This window comes from Brassica oleracea, chromosome C3 (assembly GCF_000695525.1).
Source record: "Brassica oleracea var. oleracea cultivar TO1000 chromosome C3, BOL, whole genome shotgun sequence".
NCBI lineage: Eukaryota > Viridiplantae > Streptophyta > Magnoliopsida > Brassicales > Brassicaceae > Brassica > Brassica oleracea.
In genome coordinates this window covers 51,623,592-51,643,810 of record NC_027750.1, presented here as the reverse complement: position 1 = coordinate 51,643,810, position 20,219 = coordinate 51,623,592, and the positions used below count along the sequence as shown (strand labels likewise).

Below are 20,219 nucleotides of genomic sequence, written 5' to 3'. Positions count from 1 at the left end.
AAAATTCCGACGACCCTTGTTTCGTCGGAATTCCGTCGGCCATTTCCGACGGAATTCCGACGACTTCATTTTTTTGGATTTGGTCGGAAATTGGTCAGTAATCCGTCACAAATGTCCGACGACATTGATGTCCGTCGGAACCTCCGTCGGAATTCGGCGTGTTTTCTTATAGTGATATCTACTTATATAAATAATAATAGGTAAAATAGAAATTATAGAATATGTTAAGATTTACTTATGTCTCTAGTTACTACGGCAGTGATGAAAATATGTAATAAAAACCATTATTTTACAGAAAAGAAAAAAGATTAGAAAATACTCAGGAAATCAATTATGACAAAGTTTAGGAGGAGATGAGAGATTGAGTATAGCGGAGAATTGCTCACCGTGCAATCTGTATGTATATACTTCGGATCCAAATGAGGTCGATCGATCCAAGAACGAAAATAATTTGAAGAAGACATTTTTTTTATGAATCAAATTCGTGTGTAAAGAGAGTAAGAGTGATGATGAATATATGGAGTGAATGAAGAGGAAGAGGGGTGCTTGTATTTATAGTTGAAATCCTGCCGACAGACCGAGGAAATTCCGACGGAATTCCGACGGAAACGGCTAGTTCGTCGGAATTTCCTCGGAATTTTTAAAATCCCCAACGGCTCTCTAACGGCTATAATATATCCTCGGAATTCATCGGTTTTTTCCGAGGAATACATTTTTCCTCGGTATTCCATAAGAATATTCCGACGGATTAATATTTCCTCGGAATTCCGTCGGTATACTCCGAGGAAATTCCGAGAAAACCAAATTTTGTTTTTCCTCAGAATATCCTCGGAATATCTTCAGAAATTCCTCGGAATATTCCGAGGATTTCATTTTCCGTCGGAATGTCCGTCAGAATACCGCTGTGTTTCTTGTAGTGTTGGTCTAGTTAAATGGGTAGTTGACAAAAAAAAAAGAATCAATCTCTTTTCGTTACCAATAGACACACAAACATATTGGTATGTTCACTAATATTTAAAAAAACTGTAAACTAGTGAAAGTCATTTTTCGGAAACTATTCCCACAATTGAAGACACTTCAAATCTATCATAATTTTCTTACACAAAAATTCTATGCAGTAATTCGTATATGTTGTTGCCGTTGATATACTTGCGGTTACCGGTAGACATTTTAAAATATCATTTTTGAATTAATTTTGTTTGAAATGAATATTAAATTAATTCAAAACAAAAAGAAACTAATGTTTAACTAAAAATTTTAAATTGGATAATCATCCTGAAAATGAAAGATATTTAGCAAAAGGAAGAAAACCGAAAGATAGTTCTGTGAAGACCGAGTTGTTATGGACTTATGGTCCATTCGCCAGAAAGTCCAAATGCAATTAAATAATTTGAAATTCTGAGGGGAAGAATCTATCAAATACCGAAAGCAAGGTGGAGTAAATGCATTGAATCTGAAGTTTGAACAGTGGGAAGCCGGGAAACCGGTAACACAACATAGTCCCAACATTTTCTCTGGTAGTTTTGTTGTATTTCTCACAAATCCCTAATAAAAAGAAATAATTTAGAATTGGCTGCGATAACTATACAAAATATGCTTCTCATCAGTGTTTTGTCTTCCGACATTTGTGCAGCCATGTGTCTTTGGTTCTGAAACCCGATCTTTACGTTCTTTGGTCTATACAAAGTTTCAAAAATGGGTACTTTTTAAGCAACACATAACTAAGTAATCATATTTTATTCTAATTTTAAAATATATGTGTTTTTTAAATACTCCTATTATTTTGTTCTTCTAACTATTAGTAGGCGTAAAAGCTGGGTACTAAAGCCATCCGCAACCGCATGAGAGACAGTTTGGGTACTTGCAAATTGGCACGGTTTGTTTTAAATATTAGTACATGATTCGATCTCTTTTTGAAGACTTTGCACTCATGAGAGAGTTTAAGCTATATCCAAAAACTACAATGAAGCAAAACATTCTAGCTTAACTGGTATCTTAGTTGGAAATTGATTAGACTATGCTGGACCGGAAAATATAATATAACATCCCTATTATTTTATTTTATTAATTAATTTTATGTATTATATAGATAACAAAAACTATATGTGATATTCCCTCCGTATATATAAATATATGTATGTAAGCTGAGATTTTAGTCTCATGACATCTGACCTACTAAAACTCTTTACGTACCACATAATAAAGAATAAAAGATAAGGAACTGTATAGATCATTTATTTTTTTCGAATCTGTTAAAATCCTTATTGTGCTATTATATATTTCTTCATCAAATATATTAATGATTTATTTGTTTATTTTACTTGTATTTTATTAGAACATGTCCTAATTACTTGCTTAACTGTAAATCTGAGCAAATTTAGATAAATTGCTATGTAACTCTCCATATGTTTACTTATAGTATAAAATTATTTTAAATATTCCAATCAATATATATATATATATATATATATATATATATATAAACTAATCAACCTCGCCCTTAATCTAAAGAGAAAATTATAATCATTGGGCACGTCGTGTCTGTTTATAGTTTGTTTACCAATAGAGGAAGAAAATATAATAGTGATGCTAATAGGTTCAGTTTCTCGCAGCAAAACGACGTGTACCAAAATAACCGCATGGGCTCCTCTCTGATTTGCGGATCACGGCACGCAATTTATTGGAAAAAGCCATTTTTTTTGTAACTTAGGAAAAAGCCATTTTAAGCCATCAATACATTAACATAGACTACATTTTTAATATCAGAAATAGGTACTAAACTAGATTGAATTTTATGCAGGAAACTAAATCAGTGGAGCATAATCAATTTGGAAAAAAAATTCGTGCAATTTTATTCGTCATTATGTTAGTTATTTTCTGTATATAATTAACATATAAATTCAAAAAAACGAAACTAATACTCAGCAGACAAATCATTTTCCACAAAAAACAAAACTAAAAAAAAAGTCCTAGAGAGAGAAACAGCCTCTTTACTCACTTTCCCCGTTTGTGTCGTGGAGACCAAAACAAGATGCCACGTAGTTCGGTAATAATTACGACATACTGCCACTCAGCCGCCCTTCAGTCAAAACCGCGCGTTGACTGTTTCTGTCTCTTCATCTCTCCCTTTATAAATTAAAGTCCCTCACTTCTCACAATCTTCACAACACAAACACCTCAGAGTTTCCTTTCCTCTTTTAATTTAATTTAACCAAAAATAGTTTTAACTTTGTCAATATGGCGCCGACAGCTAAAACGACGGCGTTTGAAACTAACGGCGGTGACGGCGGAAACAAAGAAAACCGTTACAGAGGAGTGAGAAAGAGGCCGTGGGGTCGTTACGCCGCCGAGATCAGAGATCCGACCAAGAAAACCCGAGTCTGGCTCGGTACTTTCGACACTCCCGAAGCAGCGGCTCGTGCCTACGACAAAGCCGCTTTTCAGTTCCGTGGCGCTAAAGCCAAAACCAACTTCCATCTCCCTTTCTTCGTCGCCGAAAACGAGAGCCCTAGCCAGAGCAGCACCGTCGAGTCACCTTCCTCGCTACCTGATCTCAATCTCGGATCCATCTCATCCGTTGATTCAAGATTCCCTTTCCCAAAGATTCAGGTTAAGTCTGGAATGATCGTGTTCGATGAAGAATCGGGGAGGAGTGAGTCGGACTCGTCGTCTGTGGTGGTGGATCTAAGTTCAGAGAAACGACCACGAGTGTTCTTGGATTTGGATCTTAATCTCCCTCCCAAGCCTGAGAATTAGTTCTTGAATTTAACTGTTATGAATAAAGTATTTGATAAAACTTAGATGAAGCTTCTTATTAAGTTGGTGCCTTTTTTTTTGGTCAGCAGAAAGTTAAAAATAATTTTTAGTGTTTGAGAACGGTTTGTTCTCATCACCTGTTGTTTATCAGTTTAATTGTAATTTTTCTTTTTTAATTTTCTGATCAACAAAAATAATAAGTTTGTTTTGGCATCAATCTTTTGGCTTTTAAAATATTTTTTTTATATTTTTGTCGGCTAACACATGTCGTTCATTTTGAATGAACAAATGTAGTTGGTGTCCCAATTGACAAAAACAATAGGAAACAAAAAATACTTTAAATGCGATTAGGACAAAAAGGATAATGGGATTATTGGTCAAAAATAGAATTTTGGAGCCTGTTATTTTGGAACGTGACACTAGTAGAATGTACCAAAAGCCTACCATGTTATCTTTGTATGTGTTAGTATAAGCATATCGTACGTTATTCTGCTGTTATAAAATCAAAGAAGGAAACTAACTAAAATTTATTTCTTAGAAATCAATTTAATTGTAACCTTTTTTTCTTAATTTTCTGATCAAGAAAATAATAATAAAAATTTGGCATCAATCTTTGGACCACCACCATTTTTTTTGTTGGCGAAGACACAAGTCGTTGCCTTTTTTAAAAAAAAAAATGTCTCCAATTGGCAAAATAAAAGGAGAAAAATTGGCCGAAAACAGATTTTTTTTTCTGCCACAAACAACCGCGTACAATATATTATCTTATACTCCCTTTGTTTCATAATACTTACCTTAGTGCACAAAGATTAAGAAATCTATATTTTTCTAAAAAAAATATTTTAAAGATATAATTTTAAAATCTGTTAACCAATTGTAAAAAAAACTGTAAAATCTAATTGGTTGAACAGTTTCCAATAAAGTTAAAGTTAACTTTAAAATCTCAAAACTTCATGTAAATTAAAACAAAATAATCCTTTTAAAACACCATCTATATTGTTGTTGTTTGGAACGTGACATTAATAGAATAGACATAACAGCCTATCATGTTTTCTTTGTATATTTTTGATATACTATAAGTTTATCGTACGTTAATCTGCTGTTATGTAATCAAAGAAGAAATCTAACTACAGTTTGTTTCCTAGAAACGAATCATTCAAAAGCAAACAAAAATACGCTGGAATTTGTATGTCTTGCTTTTGTTGTCATAGATTAATGGAATATTGTTCTTTCCTAAATGGAATTGTAAGATATATGCTGTATTAGGATGAATATATAAAAATGGAATGGGAGATTGTGAAATTTTAGATTAGTTCATTTCAGCCGAGCATATATATACGTCAGATGCATACTTGTAGGTTAAAGCATATACTTGTAGGTTAAAGCATATATATATATGTCAGATGCATACTTGTAGGTTAAAGCATATATATGAGTTGTGGCTTCTTCCAAGTGATTTTTCTCTCCATCTTTTGGGTTCTTAATTGGAGATTTCTGCAAAAGTTCTAAATTGGTTGGATTGAACTTATAACTTTAATGGTTTCATGTTATTTTGAAATAAGGATTAGACAAGAGATTCATTTCTGATTTTATTTTCACTTTTTGTGATTTCTGTTAAGTTTTTCTTTTCTACTCCATGTTAGTTTGGTCATCTGTTTGTCTAGTTTGTAGATCTTGGTAGAAAGTTTTTTTCACTTGTATTTTCGTTTTTGTATTTTTATTTTGTTTGGATTGTTGACTCGAGAGTATATTGTGTGGACTGTATGTTTTATATAATTATATCTCATATATTTTACCAGATTTATCATAATAGGAAATATATACAGAAAGGTTATGCTGAAAGAGAAAGATGCAATAAAACATTTTGTTCACATAGATATCTTTGACAAAGGTCTTTTAACAAAAAAAAAGAAGACATCTTTGACAAGTGATCATAATTGGGAGTTATCCCTGGGTTCAAGCTCTTATCTTTAATAAGAATCACTCTATGGTAAAAATATATGTTTTTGACTGATTACAAATTATGAAGTATCGGATTTTCTTACCAAGAAAGTGTACGGTTCGAGTCTGTATATATGTCCATAACTAAAACTGGAAACAAAGGAAGAGTCAAGTTAAAAATTGACTTAGATTGGGCATCGTGTCCCGCACACAACCATCATTTCTGCTTTGTATGTGGTGCATTTGAGAGGTTCTTGGATACTGTGGACAAAAAAGTACTTCGTATCATTCATCTTTGATGCATGTAAAGAAAGAATAATCAGAAGACTGATTAAGACTAAAATTCTAGAGAGTTCGTGTTAACTTTAAGAACCGACACATTGGTCTTTGATTTAAACCGTACAAAGGTTTTTTAAAGTTTGCATACATTCGCTGGATAAGTTTTTAGTTTGGAAAATCTTCGTATACATTTAAAAATGAAAGTTTACTATAATGGAATGCTTTGTGGACATGCATTTGTCGAGCTTGCCCCATTTCTGCTGCAGCAACTTCGAATTAGTATTGAATATATAGATACGTGAGCGAAGGTTTCACTGATCATTCTTCTCCTTCAATTGGATGATTTTTACACAGCTAGTACAGTTCCATCGGCAAATTATCAGTTTTTTTCCTCTGAAAATACTAACATGACTTGAATGATTACAAGGTGGACTGCATTTGCTGGCGGACTACAGATATGTCCCCAAAGTCATAAGCCCACACATGGGAGACAGGTTAAAACACATGAAAGCATAATAACATAAACATAGATTCAACATAAAATGGTCTAACTGTGAGAATCAATCAAAACCACAACACCAAGCAGAGAACCACAGATATAAGAGACCGGGCTGAAATCAAACTTCTCACTTAATCGAAACCACAACACCAAGCATATTTCAGTTTATTAACCCATTTGCTTGCAAGTACAATTTTTATTTATAACAAATCTTCAAATACCAGGTTTTGTTAACTTCATAAGCATTAATTAACTTCAGTTGACATAGAGTTCCTTCGTGAGCATTAACTTCACTACTCTTAGCTAGGGATTATGACAAAACTCAATAATACTACTCTTATGTTATCGAAAGTGCCATAATAAGGTTTTATCAAAGCGGATGAGTCGGCAACTGCCAATGAGTTGCCAACCACCAAGCAATCTTTAATTTGGAGTCTCCTCGCCGACTGATAAATTTGATGGGTTGCCATCAAAGTTGAATGGTTCGGACTTTTCGTACGAGGGAATAAATGCATACTGAACTTGGACCTCCATTGATTAACTGCCCATCAGATCTTTTGGCCCATACATATACACCAATTCCGAAATTATTTACCAGAATATTCTCCACAGCCTCCAATTCCAGTAGGCAAAAAAAAACCCACAAAATTCCTGTCAAGTAGGCCTTGGCATTTTAACCCGGACCCGAAGACCCGAACCGGAACTGACCCAAAAATATCCGATCCGGAACCGGACCGAAAATTTACAAGTACCTTTTGGGTCTAATTTTTTTTACTCGAAAAAATCGGAACCGAAAAGGAACCGACCCGAATAAACCCGGACCCGAAAAGAACCGACCCGAATAGACCCGACCCGATAAGAACCGATTTGTACCCGACTTAAAAACATGTATATCTAAAACTATGATGTTTTTGTGTTCTATTTTATATATATTATTTTATGATTTAGTTGAAATATCTTTTATTAACAATATTTGTTATTATTTTTTAACATTTTAAAAGTAATATAAAGCTTTAAAATGTAAAATTTAGAGTTTCAAAATATTTTATTTTAATTATTAATAGTTTCATTTAAGTTGTTTTGTACAATTTTAGATATATATGACAAATATTCAACTAAAGTTGATGGAATTGAGTTATATCATGTCATTTTCAGATCCTAAATATCCGAACCTGACCCTGACCCTGACCCGATATGGACCCGAAAAATTACGGGTATTTTATGGGTATTTTAATTATAGACCCGAACCGACCCGGACCTGAGAAGAACCGATCCGAACCCGAACCGAAAATTTTTAAGTACCTATTGAATCTAAATATTTAGGATCTGAAATGACCCGGACCCGAAAGAAACCTGCCCGAACGTCCAGGCCTACTCTCAAGTGTCAACAGACAACAATCTATCCATTTTTCAGTTAGCTCACGTAACAAGATGAAATCTTAACATTTCCGTCTATAATTTTTGTTCAGCTAGATGAATTATTTTTTAAAAAATATCCGGCTTATAGCTTCTTTTTTTTCCATCTGTATATTATTATTTAATGGACAAAGCCCATAAAGCAAAGCCTATACAAAAGCCGACAAAACAAGTCCAAAGCCCAACCGAAAAAAAACTAACAAACAAAGGAAAAACATAAAAGGCAAAGCCCAAAAACGAAAGCCCACCACCGATTCACCCAAACACGTCGAAAAACACGTGTTAGAACCTCAACAACGAGGCCAACACATGTCGTCATCTCCCATCGTCTTCTCCCCCACCGGAGAAACACGAATCGTTTCGCCGGAATCTCGCAGGGAAACACATGCAGCTTCCCATCGTCTTCATCGACCGAACTAAACTTCTCCTTGAAACCACCAGAATCACCTAGGACCACCACGACGAAAGAAACCTCCAACGACTATGCTGGAAGGTACGGGAAATCCATTGTCTACAACACAAATCCTTGTGCTCGTTTTTCATAGAGCTTCAATCGATCTAAATCGAGATCTCATCTAAGAGCCGAACCACCGAGCACAAGACCGAAACTTCTACCCCTTCGGATCTGAACCGTAAACCATTCAAAACTACAACCCCGGTACCAGCCGACATCACCAGAGTGAAAGTGAGTCGCCGGAATCAACGAGCCAGCCATATCGTGTTGTGCGAACCACTATATGCTGGAACCAAAGCCCGAATCTCGGGAAACCTTCACCGGAATTAGAAACCGGTGAGATAAAAGGATGAAACTTTCTTGCTCTCTCTCTGAAATAAACTGATCATGTTGATCAGAAAATCAAAAGAGAGATTGAGTTTTTTCATCATCTTCTCCGTGAAGAATTTTTGATACAGAACGGAGAAGAGAGAGAAAACTTCAACAGTTTTATCCGGCTTGTAGCTAATTTTATGAGTACCAAATACAGGAATACTTTAAAGTTTTAACTGAAAGCTAAAATCAGAAACCGAAATTTACCTAACCACGGGTTGTTTTTTTTTCTTGGAGGACATATCTTCGAACCATACACGCAAAATGCAATGACTACGAAGCACCTAAAAAACTATGGTCGGCCGCCACAATTTGAAGTAATTTGAACATCACTAAATTGTAAATAGACTTTTTGACTTGTTAAATAACTTAATAAACCTTATGTTAATTAAAGAAAATGTAAAAAACGATAAGAAACTCGCAATGAAGGCGAAAATTAAACATGTAGCCTAGTAGCCTATATAATAAACAACCAAAGAACTAGATGTCCAAAATAAAGAAGAAACCCCCAAAGATAGAACTGTCACTAATAAAGTCAGGCGACGGCGCGTGGGGTCTCTACGAGAGACAAAAGAAAATTAAGTTAATTTAATATCACGAAAAACTCATGTTCGTTCTGCGTAAAGACCACATGTTTAAATTCAAACTGTAAAATACTCAATTATTGTGTAAATTATAATTAGGGTCCTTAATTTTATGGTTTCTTTCATTATTTCTCCAGTTCTAACTTTGATCTCTTCATATGACTAAACAGTAGTTCAGTCACAAGTCTCTTAAAAAGTATGATAAAAAGACTACTCTAAACGTAAAAACAGTTTTTAATAACAGTGAACTTCGGTTAGTTTTTATTTTTACATACGACTAACACTTTTAATAGATCCATCACACAATATTTTGTAGTTGCGTAATTCGCTTAGAAATCAAATAAAACAAGCACAAATTATGTAAAATCGTTGTAACTAACAAACAAAAAGTTTCTAAACAAACCTTTGAATTGTTCTGTATATGATTATATCTGATGTTGGGTTTAATTACGTTGATTAATGATTATTCTTTTTATTTGTCGCTAGGTTGATTATCCTAACACTTTTATATTTTTCTCTATGATAGAGTGCTTATTTTAAATATATATATATATATATATATATATATATATGAGTTGGAAGTGGTCTAAATTTATAATTAAAGGAAATATATAGTTTTATTTCATTTTTTTTTCCATCTATTGATATTATTAAGGAAACTAAAGCCCAAAAGACAGAAGACATAAAGCCCAAACTCGGGATCCAAACATACATCCAACCATAGACTAAACCCTAAAGGGTTGGCCCATCTTACAAACGAACCCAAGACTTGCTCAGAACAAAACCCTTATGGATGAAACGCAGCATGAAAAACACGTGTCGAACACGCGTCGAATCTGAAGTAAGTAAAGAACACGTGTTGAAACCTCAACAAACGAGGTACACGCGTCGCAAAGCCACTGCGTCTTCACCGCCAAAAGTCACCCCCGGAGACAGCCGAACGACGCTTCACCGGGACACCGAAACACACGCCGGAAACCTGAATCCCGACTCATTCAACTTCATCATCTTTGATCCTTCCATCGGAGAGCATCCATCGAGTATCCTCGAGATCTCATCCAACCGCGGAGCCACCACACACACGATCAAGGCATCCATCTCTTTCTCTCGATCACCTCATCCACCTTCAACGCCTGAGCCTTTTACACGGAGAACGTCCCTCGAATCTGTTTCGAGACTCATCCGGAGACATCAAGCCACAACTTACAGAAATCTAGAGAGAAAACAGAACCCGATGGTTCTGTTGCAAAAGCCGGCGAAGCAAAGCTTAGGAAGCCTTCCCATTCCGGAGTCTGATTTTCGATCAGATGAAAAACAAAAGACGAATGGATCCCGTAACTTCGATCCCTTTCACCGAAGACATGCACAAAAAAGAAATTAAACTAGAAACTAAACAAAGCCGGACCGACGGTGGCTATGGAAGCCCACGCCGTCGGCCGTAAGATCCAATCACTGTGGAGGTTTCTAGAGAGAAGACAGAGCAGTTTCTAGAGAGAGGTTTTTTCTACAGCTTTATTTCATTTCCTATATAATACGATGATTTCTTTAAGATATGAAATTTCCTTTATAAAAATAACTAGTTCTCGATCCGTGCAACCGCGGGTGTTTTTGTTTTCATTTATTTTTATATAAACATTTTGTTTTCAATTCTAAATTGGTATATATTATAATATATATGTGTCTATCAATTTTTAAAACATAATAAGTATACGATATATTTTTCATTGAATAGATTGTTTCAAACTTTCACATGTATTTGTTTCTTCTTCTATATATATATTTTCAGATTATTATTTCATTATTAATATCGTAACTATATATATGTAGATTAGTAAAATATTATTTTATTGTCATATTCAAAAATATTGTAACATTTCACAAATTTAGAAAGTTTTTTAAAAATTAAAATTTTCGCTTCATAGATTTATATTATCGAGTAAATAATTTAACATTTAGTTTTTGTTTAATTTTAAAATAAACTATATAGTTAATTTGTTTTCATTGGTTTAAGGTAGTAAAGATTAATCATTGTTAGATAATATGATTTTTGTTATTTAAAAAAATATTTATAATTTTAAAAGTTAATATCGACAAATATTTAAATAATTAACATATGGAGGTATAAATATTACAATATTAAATTATATCTATTTAATTTATACTATCTATAAATCTAATGTATCATCTATTGTTTAAATTCAATTATTGATAGTCTAATAAAAATTTCTTGTAGATCTAAAATTTAAATGATAAGATTCGAAATTAAATGTAACATGACTTTTTAGGAATATGTCAATTAGGTTTATTTTAAAAAAAAAATTACAAATGAATCAAAGTTGTAACTTCTGTTTTAATATACATAAAATTAGAAGTAAATTAAAGTATTTACAAATTTCAATAGTCAAACCGATAATACATTTATTGTCTGTAAGTGAAAAATGACAGTCCAAACTCACACGCTTGCTCTGGTTGATTTCTCTCCACCACTAGTCTCTATCTCTTTTGTCTGTTTCTCTCTTTCACAGTCTTTTGTCGTGTTAGAGAGGCGCGTGAGTCAAAAAGAACGCATAGCTTACACAAGTCTGTCCGTATTCCATGACACGGCATAGATAGAATACGATAAGCGACGGTCGTAACAATTCACAACATGAACATTACTTTCATTTAAGATCCATCTCCAAAATCCTCTGAAACAAAGTTTACACAAACCTACTTTGTGAGTGTTCACTTGTGCTAATCTAATAGCTTAGAACATGATTATTGAGAGGTTATTAAGGTAAAATTCTTAGCGAAATATAAAAAATATCTTTTAACTTTTAACTAAAAAACATTAAAAACCGATTCTTCAATAAGATATTTAAAAACTGCTTATTAGATTTTTTAATTAAAAATTAAGAGACGAATTCTTATATTCCGCTAAAAAACCCAACACGAGAACCTCCCAATAATCATCTTCTAAAAATTTCACTTTTTTTTCCCAATATTGATTAATTAACAACTAATCAACTTCCGTCTCTTACATAACCATAAAGAAAAGGACATGTTCAAAAGGAAACTACTCATACACTCATAACCTACTTTGCGAGTGTTCACTTGTGCTAAGAGTTTCTTTTTTTTCCGCAATATTGATCAATTAACAACTAACTAATCAACCTCCGTCTCTTACATAACCAAAAAGAAAAGGACAAGTTCAAAAGGAAACTACTCATACTACTCTAAGAAAGTTATTTGCTAAAAAGAAATTAAAGTTAAACAACAATAGTTCCACCGAAAGTGCTCAAAACGGCGACGTGCGGGAAAGTCAGCAGAACGGCGCCGATGTTTTACAGCCAAAGCGGAGGCGGCTCGTTGAGATCGATGGCTAAGCCACGTCTCGCCGTTGCGGAGGAAGGAGAAGGACTCATTATCGGAAACTCAAACACCCGAGAAGCTGACGTGGCAACATCAGGCGAGGCGGCGAAGTAAAGCGGCGCTTCGGTGGTGGGGAAATCTGAGGCTTTGTCGCTGAGCACTCCGGTTCGAAGAAAGATACGGTGGTGGTGGTGGTGATTGTCGGAGATGGAGAGAGGAGGAGGAGGAGGGAACCAGTGGTGTTGGTTGTGGTGGTTATCTGCGGCGGCGGCGGTGGCGGAGGGGGCGGAAGGAATGTGGTTGAGGTTGAGAGAGAGAGGAGGAGGGAAGTTAGTCTTAGCCTTGATACCACGGAGGAAACGGGCGGCGCCGTCGTAAGCGAGAGCAGCTTCTTCGGGAGTGTCGAAAGTGCCAAGCCAAACCCTAGTTTTCTTCCAAGGGTCTCTAATCTCTGCGGCGTAACGACCCCATGGTCTCTTCCTTACTCCTCTGTAATGCACCTCCCTCGCGCATGTCGTTGACACCATTTGTTGAGGATCTCAGAGTTTCAAGAAAGAGGAAATGAGAGAATCTAGAGAGAGATGGAGTAGAGAAAGAAAGTGTTTTTGTTTTGTTGACTTGTTTGACCTAGACAAGAGAGAGTTTAAAGGAAAATAAATAATGTGAGGCCCACTTAAGACACCCGTAATCCTAGGCTTTCTTTGACGATTATAAAGCAAGCAATATTCATTTTGTATCCCAAATAACTAAAATAAGTAAAACAAACCTTAAGTATTTGATTTCTAGGATCGAGGTTTTCTCTGGCGTTTTAAAGAATCAAGCACCGTTCGATCTTTTGCTTGTTTGCCGATGTGACGGTGGGTGTTCTTGCAACCAAAATACACTGTTTAACAATTGAATGTTGAAAATGTATATTCATGTATATTTACAATAAGATATTAATAAAGTGATTAGTTTTAACGGCGGACCGAGAATGGTGTTTCCAATCAGCGATGATAGAATGATCTTAGTTGCCTTTATTAGTGTCCCGCTGTAATACATTTACTAAATTTGCCCAAAAAACAACTGTAAAATACCCTCATACAAGATTAAGGGAAAAGGTATCACATATCTGTTTTTATGGTTCATTTGAAACTGTATATAATACAAATGATATGTTTGATGGTATACTGATCGATGACTTTACTATGGCACATTATAATACCCAGTCACTCACCGCCTACAGACTACCAGAAAAGTATATCATTCAAAAGTCTTAATTAGTTTATTTTACGGACACAATAAGAATATCTGATTAAAACTTAAAACTATGTTGTGGTTGAAACACAACTCTATGCACTGCCTACACTATGTTGCGGTTGAAATTTGCACAAACGTAACCATTTTTTGAGATCATGGGAACACTAGAATATTATATATTTGAAAAATAAACATAATAATTAAACTTTATAAAGGTGAACCTAAAATCAGTTCAAGTTCACTGATCGTAAAAAAGCTCGATGCTTTTCCCACGGGAACCATTGAGAAATAAGAACCAAACTTTATACTACTATGGCTTCCGGTGGCAATTACAGGTTGAGCGGTGCGGAACATGCGGTTTTATTGTGGTGCAGTTTTTACAGTGCGGTGAGTTTTTACAGTTATAAAAACATATAAATATATAATATATGTAAAGATTTTTGTTAGCTAACGAAGAAGAAAGATAATGGACCGCCTCTTTGACTGGACCTCTTCATAGGGATGATGACGTAAAAGTCCTACTGCTCTAGCCCTCACTCTATTTTGGACTTCCTTTTATGATCTTTACTCTTTTTTTTTGGCACCCCAATTTATGATGTGTTTTTGATGCACGAGGACGAGACTATAATAAGATCATTAAATAAAGTAGCTTACTAGCTTGTCACAACTAGTCTAAGCGTAGCTCTGACTGATTTTGTTTCTCTTTTTGGCCATAATAAGTAGGGCTGGGTTCGCGGGTCAACCCGCCCCGCATGACCCGCTAATCCGCGGATCGATTCTATTTTTTAAACTTAAAATTCCGACCCGCATAACTCGCGAAAGAAAAATCGTAAACCCGCACCCGCCCCGCTAAGATTGCGGGTAATCCACGGGACCCGCATATAATATTAAATTTAATAAATAATTATTTTTTTTATCAATTAATTACTTTTTATAATAAAAATTATACATTTATAATTTAAATTATATAATTTTCATTAATTTATATATTTTTTACATATTTTTATTTTTATTTTTATTTATTTTAAAAAATTTTAGAAAAAAATAATATTTTTTTTATTTTGCGGGTCGACGGATATCCGCGACTCAAATTTGGTTGATCCGCACCCGCTCCGCTAAAAATCGATTCAACCCGCACCCGCACCCGCATGCTGAAATTTGTAAATCGATCGACCCGCACCCGCCCCGCGGCGGGTCAAACGGGGCGGGACCCGCGGGTAATGACCCAAATTCCCAGCTCTAATAATAAGTAGCCATTTGATGTAAGATAGTATGTAATAATACTAATAGGTTTTCTTTTTCATTATAAAGACTAAAGAAACGCATTTATAGTTAGGCCCGTAACTTTTATCCGAGATTTGGATTTGATCCGAGATTCGATCTGAAAATTCGGATATCTTAATTTTTATATCTGGATATCCAGATCCGTAAGTTTTATTAATAAATATTTCAAAAAATATATATATATATAAAAATTAATTTTATTTAATATATTTTCATTTTTATAATAGTATATATAAATTTTATGTAAATTTTGTAATATTATACATAGAATAATTAAAGACATTATATGTATTTCTATTTTTAAATTATTGTTAATATTTTATATATATTAATATTAATTTTATTTAATTTAAGGATCCAAATTCGGATCCGGATATTCGCCGGATATTACAATTTTTAGAAGGATATCCGATATCCGGATATTCGAGAACCCCAGATCCGGATAATGATAGTAAAATTATGGATCCGCCGGATAAAGATTCGGATCCGGATACTTTAAAATTATTCGGATACCCGATCCGTTCGAGGCCTACTTATGATCTTTAGAAAATAAAGGGATTAATTGTTCACGATAGACCAAATTCTTCAAAACAATTTTATGTTTAGTAGTATGGGTAATAAATTTGAAACAGTTCAAGTTATAATTTTAAACTTTAATTTATGTTTTATATAGTATGAAAATCTTACTAAAGATTTGTCTTCTTTTTTTTTTTTTTTTGAGCAACAAGATTTGTCTTCTTTCCACGCTTGTTTTCCCTTGTTGCACGGATGTCTGTATCGTTTAGCTTTGTTTTTCTTTGTAATCTAGATTTTTTTTCAGTTAGTCTGAAACCTCTGTTTCATTGCTCACTTTCGGATTGATTTATATAATAAAATATTTGAGAATTAAGAGCTGGCCTCAACCCTTAGTAAATCAAGCCAGAGAAATTCCATGCTCAGGCGGTTTGGTTAGACTACTGTTTTGAATTTCTATTCGAAAATTCGAAATGCAAAATTTTATATTATGCAGAAGAAGGATAGTGTTGTAAGATGGGATTTTTTTTGTTTACATTAAAGTCAGTAAAAATGCGACAAAAAATGAAAACGAAGAACTGTGTTTCCTTTCATGTGACAAGGCTTCGCCTCGGTTATTTTGACTGGACAAAATACTTTATTTAGTCCATATCTAACAAAAATTTTCACACGTGCTATCTTTCTTGTATCTGACTTCTGACAAACTTGTACTATTAAGAAATATTTTAGAAATTTTGGTTTTGGCTTTCGTGTTCACGTGACTCTGTGATACTTAGAGTTTTACGACGTGTCGTTTTGGTTGCAGACAGCTCTAGAGAGAGAGAGAAGACAAATGATCCTCTGCATCGAGTGCTGACTGCCTACAGAAACAGAGTTGTTGTCTTAGTGTCCGAATGGAGGAGCGGGACAAGTGCAGTTCTCCTGCACATGCAGTTCTCCCGCACTGCATTTACCATTCACTCTTTTCTGTTTGTAAAAGCAGTTCAAGCGGGAGATCTGCATGCAGTTCAATATTTTTTGTCTTTTTGTGGAAAAAGCAGGAGATCTGCATGCAGATCTCACCCGCCAACATTTGGTAGTGTTGATCTGCTTTTTTTTTTGTTTAGTCAATAAATAACTTTGTTACAACACATAACTTTAAAAATATATTTATCTAATTTTATGAATATAATATTTTTATTTTATTTACAACTTTAACAATACAAAATTATTATTCTCTACTTATTATTTTTTGTCATATAATTTTTAATTTTTTAAATAAGAAAATAAAAGAAGTATAAGCATCTTATAAAACATTTACAGGTATTTCGGGCGATACTATAACATCTAAGATATTTGTTTAGATATCTAGGTGTCATTTTTATTGTTTTAATATATGATATATAGTTTTTAAATGATTTTGTCATTCATAAGTTATAATAAATTATTTGATCGGTTTGATCTGGTTCTCTCCTGCATGATCCGCTTGATCTGCACTTGTCCTGCTTGATCTGCACTTATCCTGCTTGATCTGCATGATCTGCTTGATTTGTCCCGCTTGAACTGTTTTTACCATTCGAAGCCTTACAACACAACACACGAAATCATGAAGACGAACGATGCCTCCTTTAACGGCGTTACAAGTGTGTCCCTAAGAGCACTCCATCAATGAATTTATAGAAGGTTCACACAGATTCCAAAAAAAAAAAAATATTAAAATAATACACGGTGATGAATTTGTCTCTTTCCAGTTTTCTCCAGTCTATCTGCGTCTCGCAAATTCATCACTATTTCGCGGGCTCCACAATACGTGGCGGTCCACGATTGATTTGATTTTTTATTTTTATTTTTAAACCAAACAAAAAAATTAATAATAAAAAATTATAAACTTGAACCCCTTGACGGCGATGCTCTAACGTCTATATCATGAACCCTCCCATAGCTAATCTGACTTTCGCGCCTCTTTTTTTGACTATTTGTTTTGTTATATCCCCCTCTCTATCTTTTGCAGGGCTACTCTCATAGTTTTACGTTTTACTTACCATCAACTCTTTACAATGCGCCAAGTCACGTGTAATAGCAAGTAAAAAAAGAGAAAAGCATGAAATCACGACTCAAGATTTTGTTAGGGTTTAGATCCACGTGGAAGCCCAACTAATCTTTTAGGAGAACAATGCAGACAACTAACTCAATCTCAAGTTTTCTATTGAAAAAATAACATCAAAAGTTTCCCACAATAGCTAGCTAGCTAGGTATTTCATTCAAACCACATAGACTATTACTAGTCCAACAAGGAGGGACCTTTAATTACTTTGCGTCGTACCACCAACACATTTATCTATTACAGTGATGTATAAAAATTTCTATCGCGTACTTCTTAAGCATTGTCCCTGCAAAGTCTAATTCAAAGTCTCATTTGCGTTCTTTCGGATCATAAACAAAGCCATTCTCGTTGCTCTCAACGAGAAGCTTTCCTTTCGGCTCCGGATCAGGTCAAGGCTCCCAAGTTTGAGTGTTCTGGTCAAAAATGTTACTCCAATTTTTGAATTCATATACCGTGCAACCTACTCTTCACATCGAGGATGCACACAACAACATTCTCTCGAGCTACAACCATGTTAGGAGTTTTACGCCATAACCAAATCTCCTTTTCATGGACCAACATGTGAAACAGCGAGAATAGGAAGATGGTACTCTTGCCAACCTTATATTTCGTAAAGGTCTTTTCAAACTCACTAATGTTGGAAAACAAGAATCTCCAGTCCCTTTTTCACTTATCATTATAATTTAAAATTCTTGTCTGCTAAGACAGTATATATGCAAAGTTAGTTTATTAAGCACCAATCAGAGGCTAAGTTCTTCTCGAAAACAAAAGAGAACTTTACATAATTGCAAGTAACAAAAATCCTTAAGAAAGACTCCAACGATGAACACAAGTTTTTGCTTCTTTCCGTTTGCAGCTTCACCTGGTGACTCTAAAAGCCTAAATAAAACAGGAAAAAGAAAAGAGTCAAAGAGGGTTCATGTCAATATACAAACAATGTGATTAATCAAACCACAAACACAAGGGGGATAAACATTTCATTACCCTGACTTGTTCCGGTAGATTTTTGGCGCGCTCATTGGTTTTGAAATGATCACGAACAGGCTGAGTCATATTAATACAGGTAGTGATAAGAACCATATCATTCATATAGATAATAAAAACTAATGATTCAAAACATCAAAACAAAGATTGAAAGTTGCTTCTGCTTTTGTTTGTTGAGAATATCATCATCATCATTCACAGAGGGAAGGGTACTTACTTGCAACATTATATTCAACGCTTTTATCAAAGCTTTCTTCAAATCTTTTTTTTTTTTTTTGTTAAAACTTTCTTCAAATCTTCCTCACTCAACTCGCCACTCTCGTACTCCGCAGCAATATCTTCAAAGCTTGTGAAGGTCCTGACAGTTTGGAAAATTTTCAAAGGATCAGTCTGAGAATGATTAATCAAAAAATCTATATAATGCACCGAGATTTAGTTTCCATCAACTCACTTGTTACCGCCATTCTGTTCAACCACGAACTCGTTGAATCGTAGTAGAACTAGGTACTTGATGTATTCAAGACATGGATTGCCTACAACAGTTTTTAGTGGGCAATGAGCTTGGCTGATCTTCTCATTAACAGCATCCTAAAAGACAAGATCACCACAAGTCAGATACTTTCAAAAAAAAAAAAAAATCTTTATCTGTTTCTGTAAGTTCAGTTTACCTCCTCATCTTCCATAAATATGGCAGATGATGGATTGCTTTTGGACATCTTCTCTTGTCCTTCAAGAAGACCATGAAGCATATCTGCAAAACCATCAACAACAACCAATTAAAACATGAGATGACGAACACGGTGAAGGAAGAACAGAATTGCAGAAAAACATACGGTGAGACAAGATGATGGGTTTGTTTTTCCTCTTAATGTCATCACAGTATTCTCTTGCTAGCATGTTTACTTTCCGTTGATCCATCCCTAGCTGGCAGATATCCGCCTACACAAGTCAAATAATAAGTACCAATATCAATCATAGAAATGTGTACCAAGAATGCATGTAAAAAAAAGACATACCCCAAGAAAGAAAATATCCGCACACTGCATACAAGGGTAAAGGATTTGCGCTGCACTTAGAACCTCTGTCTCACTACGCCCCATGATCTGCCCACACCTATAAGGAAAAGGAAACATATTTCATTTAGAACCATTGTCATTACTAGGCCTGCGGTTCAGGTAGTTCTCACCAAATTGAACCGGACAAAAGCTCAGTTTGGTATTTGGATAGTTCGGGCTTTGAAATTTTTACTTAAACTAACCCAAGTTTTTGGTTTTAAATATATTCAAGTTAAATTGGATAATTTCGACTATTTCAGTTTGAAATTTTGGTTATTTGGTTAGTTTAGGTCGAAATTTGGTTAACAAATTTTTTTCTTTTTTGAAAAATCAAACTAACCGATTAACAAACCAAACTGAAAGCTGAGTTTTTTTTATAAGCCTTGGTTCGGCGAGTTCGGTTAAAAAC

General features: G+C 34.5%; 3 protein-coding genes across 3 annotated transcripts in view; 1 reads left to right on the top strand and 2 right to left on the bottom strand.

Annotated features, from left to right (window-relative positions):
- Window positions 1-3,155: 3,155 nt before the first annotated feature.
- On the top strand, window positions 3,156-3,973 carry LOC106329470 (ethylene-responsive transcription factor 11-like). The gene has a single exon (XM_013768129.1). The coding sequence runs from the start codon at window positions 3,238-3,240 to the stop codon at window positions 3,754-3,756; it is 519 nt and encodes a 172-aa protein (XP_013623583.1). The 5' UTR covers window positions 3,156-3,237; the 3' UTR covers window positions 3,757-3,973.
- An 8,327-nt stretch (window positions 3,974-12,300) lies between these two features.
- Window positions 12,301-13,260, bottom strand: LOC106333286 (ethylene-responsive transcription factor 12-like). The gene has a single exon (XM_013771753.1). The coding sequence runs from the start codon at window positions 13,177-13,179 to the stop codon at window positions 12,625-12,627; it is 555 nt and encodes a 184-aa protein (XP_013627207.1). The 5' UTR covers window positions 13,180-13,260; the 3' UTR covers window positions 12,301-12,624.
- Window positions 13,261-18,423: 5,163 nt separating this feature from the next.
- LOC106330871 (tyrosine--tRNA ligase 2, cytoplasmic-like) overlaps window positions 18,424-20,219 on the bottom strand; it is a 4,254-nt gene continuing 2,458 nt past the window's right edge. Inside the window, exons 12-19 of the mRNA XM_013769273.1 lie at window positions 19,772-19,868; window positions 19,589-19,694; window positions 19,424-19,506; window positions 19,207-19,343; window positions 19,041-19,113; window positions 18,973-19,008; window positions 18,756-18,815; window positions 18,424-18,650 (exon numbers count right to left, since the gene is read on the bottom strand). Of these exons, the coding sequence (XP_013624727.1) occupies window positions 18,630-18,650; window positions 18,756-18,815; window positions 18,973-19,008; window positions 19,041-19,113; window positions 19,207-19,343; window positions 19,424-19,506; window positions 19,589-19,694; window positions 19,772-19,868 (613 nt within the window). The 3' untranslated portion in view covers window positions 18,424-18,629. The remainder of the gene's footprint in view (window positions 18,651-18,755; window positions 18,816-18,972; window positions 19,009-19,040; window positions 19,114-19,206; window positions 19,344-19,423; window positions 19,507-19,588; window positions 19,695-19,771; window positions 19,869-20,219) is intronic.

What these genes read in the sequence shown, in the direction of transcription:
- LOC106329470 (XM_013768129.1), top strand. Translation starts at nt 3,238, where the DNA reads ATGGCGCCGACAGCTAAAACGACGGCGTTTGAAACTAACGGCGGTGAC.
- LOC106333286 (XM_013771753.1), bottom strand. Translation starts at nt 13,179, where the DNA reads ATGGTGTCAACGACATGCGCGAGGGAGGTGCATTACAGAGGAGTAAGG.